Source organism: Macaca thibetana, chromosome 10, assembly GCF_024542745.1.
Source record: "Macaca thibetana thibetana isolate TM-01 chromosome 10, ASM2454274v1, whole genome shotgun sequence".
Taxonomy (NCBI): domain Eukaryota; kingdom Metazoa; phylum Chordata; class Mammalia; order Primates; family Cercopithecidae; genus Macaca; species Macaca thibetana.
Window position 1 is genome coordinate 90,015,068 of NC_065587.1, and position 12,618 is coordinate 90,027,685.

Here is a 12,618-nt window from a genome sequence, read left to right on the forward strand (position 1 = left end):
CAAAATGAAATATGCAGAAATCATTCTGTTAAGAGATCAATATGTATGTTTTTTAAAAACCACAAACTTGCATATGCACAATTATATTTCATGAGAGGAGTTTCCCTTTAACTGTATACTTCAAATTTAAAATAGGAAGCTGATTCTTTAATTCATCCTGAAGTTTGAGATCATTATATAATAAGATTAACAACCTCTCATGTAATTAAATCCAGATTTGAACCGTGGGCTCCAAGTGCAAAAGGCCAACAATCTCAATAATTGTAGCTCATTAAGAATTTAGGAAAACAATCTATTTCAAAGGTAAACAAGACAGTAGTCACCTACAGCTCATGCTGCTTTTGCAGGACATGGAAAGTGTGTGATTTGTGTTTATGATTAGAAACTTTGCAAGGGTCATGTGTGGTTCTGCATTTTTCTAACATCCTTTGATTTCAGATCCATGTCTACTTGTGATTGAACATTTGCTTACTCTGTATATCTTTAGTTTCTATCCTCTACTTTCTGTACTTTGGATTTTCCTCTTACAGCATGTCTTTGATTTTGTTTACTATGTAGCCATCATGATCAATACTAGTTTAATAGGTAACTTGATTTGTTTAGTATTTTTTTGTTTAATCCTAGAGGATAATTAAGGGTGGAAGTGCCTCTACCAAGAAATGCTTGGGGCTTTTAGCATTTTTTCATTAATATTTTCTGTAAAATAGTGATAATCCACCTTATGGATAGGGGATATTTCTAATTGTTATTCTATGAATCTTTTGTGTTGTGGGAGGGGTAGATTAAAACTGATATGGTATATTCTGAAACATGACTGCAATTAATATGTGAAATCTGGCACGTGGAAAAGAGGCCTAAATGGAGAATCATCTTGATGTTCTTGATCTGTTCTGATGTTTTTAAAAGTGTTCTTTGGCTTCTTCATGTTCCTTAAATGTTAAATCTTAGAGAATAAGAAATGGATTCTTAAAAAAAAATAATACATTGGGTGAAAATGTGGTTGGTCACATTGTATTTTCAGTGATGAATGATAATTTAGTGGATTCATTGACCTGCTTCTAGATTTTACCATAACATACATGTTTGTGTGTGTATATGTATACATAGATATATAGAGATATAGAATGTGTATGTCTCTCTATATATATCTCTATCTCCTTTCCTTAAGCCATCAACAGCTCTTAGCTGAAAGAGGGATAAGGCCCAAGCAAGGATAGAGAGAGTAGGTATACACATAATTTCTGCCTAATGTCTAGATTATTCTTTTATAAATTTATTTTTTACATTTAAAAAAGTTACCTGTGTGAGTCTTAAGTAATTTAGTTGACTTTCTTTGTATGGTTTAAATATATTTTAACAAACTAAGGAACTTGAACTATATAAAATATCTTCAATATTTGAAGCTTAAAATGTAGCTTTAGAATTGTACAAAGAAACATGTAAAGTAGTAGTAAAATTTGAGCAAACATGTGTTGTATATCTTTTTCAATAACATTTTTAAAATGTGGTTTTATAATGGTCTTACCAGAATCAGTGACTGGGGTGTGTTTAACTGTCTTTAAGTTGATAATAAATCCTATGAAATTAGACTTTTTAGAAATAATTAAATGAATCTGTGTTAGCATGACTGTTTAACTCTTTCACATTTCCCCTGGATATTAAATATAAATTGATTTGGGGTATAAATTGGTAGACAGCCTGTTACTGAAGGTGTGTTAATTCAGCATACATGAGCTGTGCCTGGTTTTAGGTTATGGGAAGCTGGCTGGAAGCAGAGGTACTACAAGAACAAATTTGATGTGGATGCAGCTGATGAGAAATTCCGTCGGAAAGTTGTGCAGTCGTACGTTGAAGGACTTTGCTGGGTTCTTAGATATTATTACCAGGTACAAAAAGAATATTTTCCTCTGACTTTGTAGTTAATCATTTAAGAAAAATAGTAATTTCTTTTTTTTTTTTTTTTTGAGACGGAGTCTTGCTCTGTCGCCCAGGCTGGAGTGCAATGGCACGATCTCGGCTCACTGCAACCTCCGCCTCCTGGGTTCAAGCGATTCTCCTGCCTCAGCCTCATGAGTAGCTGGGATTACAGAGTGCACCACCACGCCCGGCTAATTTTTGTATATATAGTAGAGATGGGGTTTCACTATGTTGGTCAGGCTGGTCTCAAACTCCTGACCTCGTGATCCGCCTGCCTCGGCCTTCTAAAGTACTGGGGTCATGCCACTGCGCCCAGCCAGGTAATTTCTGTACTAATAGTATTATTGAGCTGGATCCTGAAAACAAACCCAGGCTCATTTTTTAAAGCTCCCTATTCAGAAGTCCATAATTGTAAATATTTATTTGTGAAGACTTGGAAGCTTCTTAGGTATTAATATAGAACCAAAGCTAATTTTTGTTAAAAGTATTTTCAGCATCAAGAATGTGATTGACTGCACTTTGTCTTTAAGATGATGAAAGGTTAGTGCTTTTAAAATTGGAGTACAAAAATAACTGAGTAATGAATTGACAGTCACTAAATGACTGAACAGAGGACAAAACCTGGAAAATACCAGTAAGAATTCTAAAGGAATTTGAATGCTATCCTTTTCATAATATAGTGATGATACATGAAGCACATTCTAATTGGAATAACCTGTATCCTACCTTTTGATAATTGGTGAGAGATTAGGTAGACATATTGAGGATTGTAACACTGATAGTTAATATCTGGTTTCGTGCTTAGAGAGCAAACCAAGTTAACTTTGGTGTGACCTGGGAATAGATGAAGTTTGTTGACAAGTAGACAGTAACGCAGTGCACTGAGTATTGACTATTAAGTACTCTGTTTGCATGTTTTACTCCTACTGTCAAGATTTAAGTTCACTAGACACTGTCAAAACACATGTTAGATATCTTTCCTATGAGTATAACTTGCTTTTGTTTTCTTGTTGGTGTGTTTACTCACATGTTTTTATAGTCAAAAGAAACTTGTCAGGTGGAAATATAATGGTGAATTTTAAAATGAAACTCATGGCTGTTTTACTCTAAACCGCTGTTCCAATAATGTCTCCTACCATCTTACATGCTCAGTAAATGTCAGCTGTGATTGCTTTTGGTTTTACTTGATGATGACAGCTCTAGAGATGGAAAGAAATGTCACCAAATGTATTTTAAGGATAGAAATTTTCACCAAATTGTGTTTGTGAATATGAAGTTTGGCAGGAACTACTGATTTTTCAAAGATGGTTTGTAATATTTTTAAAGTCAAAGAGCCATTGATATGAATTAGAAACTTCAACTTAAACAATTTTTAGGAGTCATGGAAAAGATCGGTATTTGGAATATATACCAAAAGTCATGTGTTTTATGAATAGAGTATTATAGGTTAACAGTCTAATTTTTGTTTTTTTAATTGTGTTCATCATTAACGTAGGCTTTTGATTTTGTTGTTACTTTTTAATGATTCTAGGGCTGTGCTTCCTGGAAGTGGTATTATCCATTTCATTATGCACCATTTGCTTCAGACTTTGAAGGCATTGCAGACATGCCATCTGATTTTGAGAAGGGTACAAAACCGGTAAGCTTAATTACTTAAAAGTCATAAAATTTATAGAATTTTGGATTAGGTAATAATCTTGGGTCTTTTAACTTTTTTTTTTTTGCAGTTTAAACCACTGGAACAACTTATGGGAGTTTTTCCAGCTGCAAGTGGTAATTTTCTACCTCCATCATGGCGGAAGCTCATGAGTGATCCTGTGAGTCTCAGTGTTTTGAATGTGTGGGTGACAGGATTTTTGTCATACATTTTATTACTATTAGTTACAATTGCTTTTGCAGCTGATAGTTAAACAGTGAAGTACAGAAAGAAAGTATGTTTTTTACTCCAAACACACATATATTTCCTGTTTTCTTTGGCCCTACACAGTAGATCGGTTTGTTTTGGGGAGAAATTTTTTGTTTGTTTTGTTTTGTTTTGTTTTTCCAGATGGAGTCTCGCTCTGTCGCCCAGGCTGGAGTGCAGTGGCACTATCTTGGTTCACTGCAAGCTCTGTCTCCCGGATTCACACCATTTTCCTGCCTCAGCCTCCTGAGTAGCTGGGACTACAGGCGCCTGCTGCCACGTCTGACTAATTTTTTGTATTTTTAGTAGAGATGGGATTTCACTGTGTTAGCCAGGATGGTCTCGATCTCCTGACTTCTTGATCTGCCCACCTCGGCCTCCCAAAGTCCTGGAATTACAGGCGTGAGCCACTGCGCCTGGCTGGGGAGAAATTTTTATAACAGTCATTTTGTTCTCTAGCTACCTGTAAGTCTTTAATTTTATTTGTTCCAGCCATATATGGTAGCCACCAGAGATGAGGAGACTGCCTTACCCAAAATCACCTGTGCACTTGTTTTGTATGCTAGCTAGAAAGAGTGAGACCCAGCCAGGAAGTAGGAAGTGTTAGAGTACGTAAACCCTTTACTTTCTGCCTGCCTGAGGCCCATAGTTGTCAATTCTAAAATTCTTCTACAATAATGCTTTTTCTTTTCATCTTTTAAAATAACATTGTTCATTTTGTTTTACTATACTTGGGATTAATGACCTAATATCTCAACATTTTTTTAAAAGGAATGTACTTTATTTTCTCATCAGACCTTATTACTTGAATGAAAGTCATATCAAATTCTTTATAACAGAGATGTGTGACTTCTGTTTTGATTCTTTACTTTTCTCCCTGATACAGGATTCTAGTATAATTGACTTCTATCCTGAAGATTTTGCTATTGATTTGAATGGGAAGAAATATGCATGGCAAGGTAAAATTTAGATGTTCTTTTCTGGTAAAACTATGAGCAAACATAATTTTTGAAATGAAAGAATTCTGTAAAAGATAAATATTTTAGCCTGGGCAACGTGGTGAAATCTCATCTCTACAAAAAATACAAAAATTAGCCTGGCGTGGTGGCTTGCACCTGTAGTCCCATCTACTTGGGAGGCTGAGGTGGGAGGATTGCTTGAGTCTGGGAGGTCTGGGTTACAGGGAGCCATGATTGCGCCACCGCATTCCAGCCTGGGGGACAGAGTGAGGCCCTGTCTCATAAATAAATAAATACTTTAAAAGGTAAATATTTTCAGAATTATATGTGAAATGTTGATATTTCTCCATCCAACTTGGGATTAGCAATGATTAATAGTAAATTTAATTATAACATTCTTAGAAGCAGTAAATTGGGTTGAAATAGGTTGATAATTACATCTTTTATTTCCTTTGTGATTAATTAATGGGGCTTGTTACATTCAGTGGTCAGTAGCTCATTAACACCTTTTGAGGTTGCTGAGAAATACAGAAACACAGGAGTGTCCATGTGGAGATTTACGTATACTCCATGGAAACTTTTGAAAAATATGCCAGAAACTTTTATTTAGTTTAAATACTTGATGTTGATCATTACTTTTCCTGCTACTTTTTCGTTCCATTAACAGATTTTGTAGGAATGGCTATATAAAATTAGTACTAACTTTAAGGTGCTGTTTACCACTCAACCAATATGTGATGATGATTGAATGTAAAATACAATAAAGAAATATCTCTTACACTGTAAACCAGCTATTGTTTCACACTAAAGCCATCCTGCAGCAAATTATTTAACCCTTTCTTCCACCAAACATTTTCCTAGGGTAATAAACACATTTGGTAAAATCATATTTTCGTTTTTTTCTTACTGTTCCCTGTGGTTGGAATGTCCAATGAAATGGCTTACAGAGAGTCTTGAGACAAAGGGGAGTAAATAATATAATTTACAAATTGAAAAATCATGAGGCTTTGGAGTTGGCTTGATTTATGTAGTAGCGGAAGTATCATATCACTTCAGTGGAATGATCATGGAAATGCACCCATTGGGGTTGTATAAGTGTTGTGTGCTTCATGATCATGTATTATTCCATGTTAAATGGATTGGAGATTCGGGTTTTTCAAGATGCTTTGTGGAGGATGTCTTGATTAAAGCAGAGAGAGAAGATGCATAGGACAGTGAGAGATGTAAAAGTAAATTAAGAAGCAAATATATGTTTGTGTTTGTTAAATAAGTAAATTATTAAATCATTGGGTTTATTAAGTAGATAAGTATATAAACATGCAGGTGACTTGTCAACTCTGTCATTGTGGTATGTATTATTTCTTTCACTGACGGGATATTTTCAATATAACTTAACTCTAGGGGAAAAGTGAGATAATGTACAAGAGTTTAGATTTCTTCATATCCTCTCCAACATTTGTTATTTTGTTTTCATTAGTAATAACCATGCTAATGGGCGTGAATGGTATTTCACTGTGGTGGCGATATGCATTCCCTAATGATGAGTGATACTGAACATCATTTCGTTTGCTTTTTGGCCATTTCTAAATCTTTGGAGAAATGTCTTTTCAGGTCCTTTGCCCAATTTTGAGTTGGGATTGATTTTGTTTTTTGCATTATAGAAGTTTTTTTAATATATTCTAGACATTAAGCTTTTATTGAATATATGATTTGCATAAATTTTCTCTCATTCTGTGGATTATCTTTTCACCGTGTGATGATGTCCTCTGATGCACACAAGTTTTAAATTTTGATGAAATCAAATTTATCTTTTTTGTTGCTTCTTGTGCTTTTGGTGTCATATCCAAGAAATCTTTACCAAATCCGACATCATGAATCTTTCTTCCTATGTTTACTTCTAAAAGTTACACAGTTTTAGCTCTTACATTTAAGTCTGTGATCCATTTTGAGTTAATTTTTGTATATGGTGTAAGGTAATGGTCCAGCTTCATTCTTTTGCGTGTGCATATCCAGTTTTCCTGGCACCACTTGTTGAAAAGACCATTCTTTCCCCCATTGAATAAGTTGGTACTCTTGTTGAAAATCAGTTGACCATATATGTAAAGGTTTGTTTCTGGGCTTTCTGTTCTAGTCCATTGAGCTATGTATTCTTATGCCAATGCTATACTGTTATAATTACTGTAGCTTCGTAGTGAGTTTTGAAGTCAGAAATTGTGTTTTCCAACTTTATTCTTATTCAAGGTCCCTTGAGATTTCACATGAATTTTAGGATGGGTTTAAATTTTGACCTCAGATATTTTTGTATTTTATACAATGTTTTATATAAATATTTTTACTTAGCTCAGTAGCGAGAACACACTTTTCTTGAGGTAAAATTTAGTACTGTTGGGAAATATAGTTTCTTCCTCATACATGTTTTTAAAACTTACTTAGTGAAAGTTATGATAATACTTAAACTCTTACCTGGATGAGTACGTCTTAATAGAAGATAAAATATATCTGGATACTTCAACATTTTTAAACTTGTGGTTATCAACATTATATGTAATTTTTTTTTTTAAAGACAGAGTCTCACTCTGTCACCCATACTGGAGTGCAGTGACGTGATCTTGGTTCACTGTTAACTTCTGTCTCGCAGGTCCAAGCAATTCTCCTGCCTCAGCCTCCTGAGTAGCTGGGATTACAGGTGTGTGCCATCACACCCGGCTAATTTTTTTGTATTTTTTGTAGAGGTGGGGTTTTGCCATGCTGACCAGGCTGATCCTGAACTCCTGACCTCAGGTGATCCACCTGCCCCGGCCTCCCAAAGTGTTGGGATTATAGGTGTGAGCCACCACACCGGGCCCAACATACGTTATTTAAAGGCAATATCGTTTTGGTCCATTTGCCTAGTACTATATAGATATATAGCATAGTAGTTTTGATTGCTGTATATTTTATATATGAATAGAAAATTTAAGTAATTCCATCAAGTCACATAGTGGCAGAGTTAAGACCTGAACTCAGAAAGTCTGATACTGAGCTCATGTTCGAAGTGACTGTGTAATACCTAAGTTATTACCACTACTTGGGCTCCCTCTGGGTATTGAAAGAATTCAGTGAGATAATGCATATAACATAAGAAGTGTTCAGAAAACAGTAGCTGCTATTCTCATGCTTACTATCAGCTCACTCTAGCTCTGTCATATCTGGATGTAAGGCATTCCTTTCTATGCTGGCCAGTAGGGCTAATTTATTGCTTAGTAACTTTCTTGCTGTTGAGTAACACTTCACATTGTTAACTGATTGGATTTAGCTTCTGGAATTGATACTGTAGAAAAGTCTTATTATATATATATTATATATATATAAATATGTAGCATGGTTATATATATATATATAAGTACTGGGTAGGACATATATATATATCTTAAATGTAGTGGGTAGAAAACAAGCTACATGATGCTGTAGTTTCCCCTTGATATATTTCTCTTAAGTGTATGACTAAATAATATTTTAGCAATTTCCTAGGTTTTCTTCATGTGTTTACCAGTAATTGAAATAACTTGACTCACATGTTAGATATTAAGATCCTTGAAATCACTCTTTTAAGCCATTCAAAATTCATACTAGAACTTAGTTTCTTTTTAACTTTAAAAAAAAAAAAATCAGGTGCAGTGGCTCATGCCTGTAATCTTAGGACTTTGGGAGGCCAAGTTGGAAGGATTGCTTGAAACGAGGAATTTGAGACCAGCCTGGGTAACACAAGGAGACCTCATCTCTACAAAAATTTTAAAAATTAGCTGGGTGTGGTGGTGGCCTGTGCCTGTAGTCCCAGCTACTCAGGAGGCTGAAGTGGGAGGATTGCTTGAGGCTGCGAGTCTGAGACTGAGGCTGCGAGTTTGAGACTGCAATGAGAAATGATCATGCCTCTGCACTCCAGCCTGGGTGACCTTATCTTAAAAATTAAAAAAATATATCTTACTAGGTAGTAAAATTGAACATGTTTCCTAACTTTGAAAATGCAGTAGCTAAATAATTAAGACTTGGAAACCTTTTCATTTCTCATAATTTTAAAGGGAATAGTCACAAATAACAGTGGTTTTGAGTAGCAGTAGTTTCAGAATTATTTAACACTATTTAGCATTTGTCTTTGCTATGTATCTTAAAATTTTTATTTAGCCAAAATACTACCTATACTGTGTATAGCAGAAAATATATATGCTTCAATAACTTTGTATATTTTTCTTATAGCATTGTATTAGTGATGTGCTTCTTCAAAAATTATGCATCTGGGTCCAAATAAGTGCCCTTAATTTCAGCATACTCCAGAGGATCATTTGAAGCCCCAAATGAATAGCCTCTGTTCTATCCCCTGCCCCCAAGTTATTTAAGCAAGTCTTTAAAAATTTTTTGTATATAATTAGTAGGCTTTAAAATGTAAAAAGAATACTATGAAATTTTAGAGCAGGAGGAGATCCTTGAATTCTGGTTGAACAGAATTGAGTATTTTGGTTGAAATGCTCTCATTTTACAAAAGATGAAACCAAGTACTAGAAAGATGAAAGGACATGCTTAAGCCCTAGGGAGAGTAACTGGCTTGCTTGGGGGCATCTTAGTAACTAAAGTGAGAACATATACTGGTATCCAGGTAGCCATTTGTTCATTTATTTAAAATACTTATCACCATGGAGTTAAGATTCAGAAAACATGATTTTCCATATAAGCCATTAAAGAATAGAAAATATGTAGAATTTTTTCTTCTGCCACTACATGGAAAATATTAGTATCTGAATTTTGGCTTAATGAGACAATAAGAGTTCAGTTCCAAAATGTTTTTGTATCAGCAAGGAAACTCGACTAGAAAGGTTGATTTCGACCAATGATAAATTGGAATTTGGGTGATCCTGGTAGCAGGGGTGGTTCATTTGCACTTGTTTTCCCAGGTGTTGCTCTCTTGCCATTCGTGGATGAGCGAAGGCTACGAGCTGCCCTAGAAGAGGTATACCCAGACCTCACTCCAGAAGAGAGTAAGAATTATACTTCTTAGTTAACATTGATCTGTGTAATATACACTTTATATTTCTGTATAAAATTAGACCTTCCTTCCCCCATTTGTCAAATTTCCCATAAAGGGGGGCATAAATCATTGATTTTATTTTCTTATTACAGACGTTGACTTTGCTTCTTAATTCATTATCTGTAAGTTGAGTAGTAGTTAAATAAAATGTTTTAACTTACAAGTATTTGTTAAATTTTTAAAAAAGCAATACTTCAACAATATCCTTTGACATTTTGATTCTTATATGATATGCACGCACGAAAGTATCTTTTGCCTGTTGGGAAGATATTATTCATTTTCTCCATCTGCCTTCTCCCCTACTCCTCCTTCCCCCCCAATAATAACTACTTTGTTTAAAAGGTTAGGGTGAAACAAAAACATATGCTCTTAGAGTGCTAACTTGAAATATGACATAAAAGGAGGTATTTTGTAATTAATACTGACAATAAAAAGTATTCATATTCAGAAATTGCAAAGCTGGGCTCTATTGAAAAATTTAATACCATTATAATAAGCCTCTAGAAACAATTTCTATATCAAAAAGATTGTCTTTTAGAACGATCTTGTCATCAGATGACACTGTCTGTGTTTCCCCAGGGAATGATTATGTATTATACTAAGAAATTGAGTTTATTATAAATAAGAAAACATTGTCCTTTATCTTGCAGTATGTTTATATATATTTCAGTGGGTTTTTTTTTAAATGATCTTTTTGAAACTTTTTTGTTAAAATATTTTTTTTTCCCATAGAGGCACATCACACATTTAGATTATCACTATAATTAAAAAATTTGTTTTTAATTGATACGTAATAGTTACATATTTTTGGGGTCCGTGTGGTATTTTGATACCCATATACAATATGTGCTGATCAAAATAGGGTAATTGGGATATCCATAACCTCACATTTATCTTTTCTTTGTGTTGGGAACATTATAGTTTTTTTCTTCTATTTTGAAATATGTAATAAATTACTAAGTTCCTCACAGTACTATCAAATACTATAACTTACTCTTGTCTAACTTACCACTTTAAAATTATTTTTCAAAAATTTTATAATTAAATTCTTAACATTTAGGTGCTTTTCCTTGTTTTATGCTCATAAAAATTGGTCTTGCAGTTTTTTATGTGTAGGTCTTATTCTTTTCTTTCCCCCTAGCCAGAAGAAACAGCCTTGGAGGTGATGTCTTATTTGTGGGGAAACATCACCCACTCCATGACTTCATTTTAGAGCTGTACCAGACAGGTTCCACAGAGGTATGTTACGCAATTTGGTTAATTAGAAATGCACTTTTTAAAATTGTGGTAAAATATGCATAACATAAAATTTACCATTGTAACCATTTTTAAGTGGTTATAATTCTGTGGCGTTAAGTATATTTACAGTGTTGTATAACCATCAACACTTTTTCAGAACTTTTTCATCTTCCCGAATATAATTTCTGTACCTTTTAAATAATATTAAATAATATCTCCTCATTCTGCCCTTCTCATTCTCTAGTAACTTCTACTTTCTACCTCTATGAATTTGATACCTGTGTTCTCGATACTTCATATAAGTGAAATGATACAGTATTTTGTATTGGCTTTGTGTCTGGCTTATTTCAGTTAGCATAATGTTTTCAAGGTTCATTGATATTGTAGCATGTATCAGAATTTCATACCTTTTTATGGCTGAATAATACTCTATTTGTATGCGTACTTTTTAATCCACTTATCTATTGGTAAATATTGGGTTTGTTTCTGCCTTTCGGCTCTTATGAATGATGCTGCTATGAACACTCAAGAATCTGCTTGAGTCCCAGTTTTCCATTCTTTGCATATGAGATCAGGAATGCATTTTTCCACAGCCAGTGGATGTACCCCCTGAACTATGTCATGGGATTCAAGGAAAGTTTTCTTTGGATGAAGAAGCCATTCTTCCAGATCAGTAAGTTTCATTTTGTATATAATTGAGGTGACTGGAAGGAAGTTTAGTTAGGATTTTTTTCCTTGTTGTCTAAATGTTTATTTTCTAATAATAGTGAGAAAATTGTGTTTAAAATAAGACAAAACCTTGCTGACTGAAAAAGGCTTGGGTCCAAAGCCCAGCTCTTTATAGGAGCTGTGTCACCTTGTGCAGGGAGATCTGGGAGTCCCTTGCAGGATATCCCGAAGGTCAAAGCTCTTTTCATAATGATACTAAGATGTTATGGTGTTACTTGCTTTTCTTATACTTTCTCTCTTGAGTGCACAGTGGAGTTTTTCAGAGGCCTCTCAAGAGATAGAAGCAGAGGAAAGTAGCTATTAAACAGATACTAACCAGATATTAATAAGATTTTTGAAAGTGTACAACAATGACATTGTTTTGCTTTGTAAAAAATAGCTTTTCATAAGAATGTTATTTATGTTAACATGTAGGGTTATCTTTAATTATTTTAAAATTTCATAGTCATAATTTTTAATGGGTAAATGTTCATAAATATAACCACTATAAACAAAAGCCCTTTGAGATTTAAGAAGGTAAAAGGGTTCTGAGACCAGAGTTTGTGAACCACGTCTCAAGGGTACATTTCCAGGAATGGAACTTCTGGCCATAGAGTATGTGTATCTTCATTTTTTTTCTAGATAATATTTCTAGATGGTTTTTCAAAGTGGTTACACTGTGTTGTAATCCCAGTGGCAGTTTGTGAGAGATCTTGTTTCTCTACATTTTGGCAAACCCTTGTCACAACTTTAATTTCTGTCAGTCTGGTGGATGCTTATTGACATCTTGTGGTTTATAGTTGCAGTTCTCTGAGTGTTAATGAGATTGAATG

At 34.3% G+C, this 12,618-nt stretch overlaps 1 protein-coding gene across 3 annotated transcripts in view; it reads left to right on the forward strand.

The window, feature by feature from the left end:
• Positions 1-12,618, forward strand: part of XRN2 (5'-3' exoribonuclease 2) — an 87,346-nt gene that overhangs the window by 41,850 nt on the left and 32,878 nt on the right. For all 3 annotated transcript variants that reach the window (XM_050745432.1, XM_050745431.1, XM_050745433.1), the window contains 7 exons: positions 1,751-1,886; positions 3,449-3,556; positions 3,645-3,734; positions 4,707-4,779; positions 9,705-9,788; positions 10,980-11,077; positions 11,671-11,750. In XM_050745432.1, the coding sequence (XP_050601389.1) occupies positions 1,751-1,886; positions 3,449-3,556; positions 3,645-3,734; positions 4,707-4,779; positions 9,705-9,788; positions 10,980-11,077; positions 11,671-11,750 (669 nt within the window). The remainder of the gene's footprint in view (positions 1-1,750; positions 1,887-3,448; positions 3,557-3,644; positions 3,735-4,706; positions 4,780-9,704; positions 9,789-10,979; positions 11,078-11,670; positions 11,751-12,618) is intronic.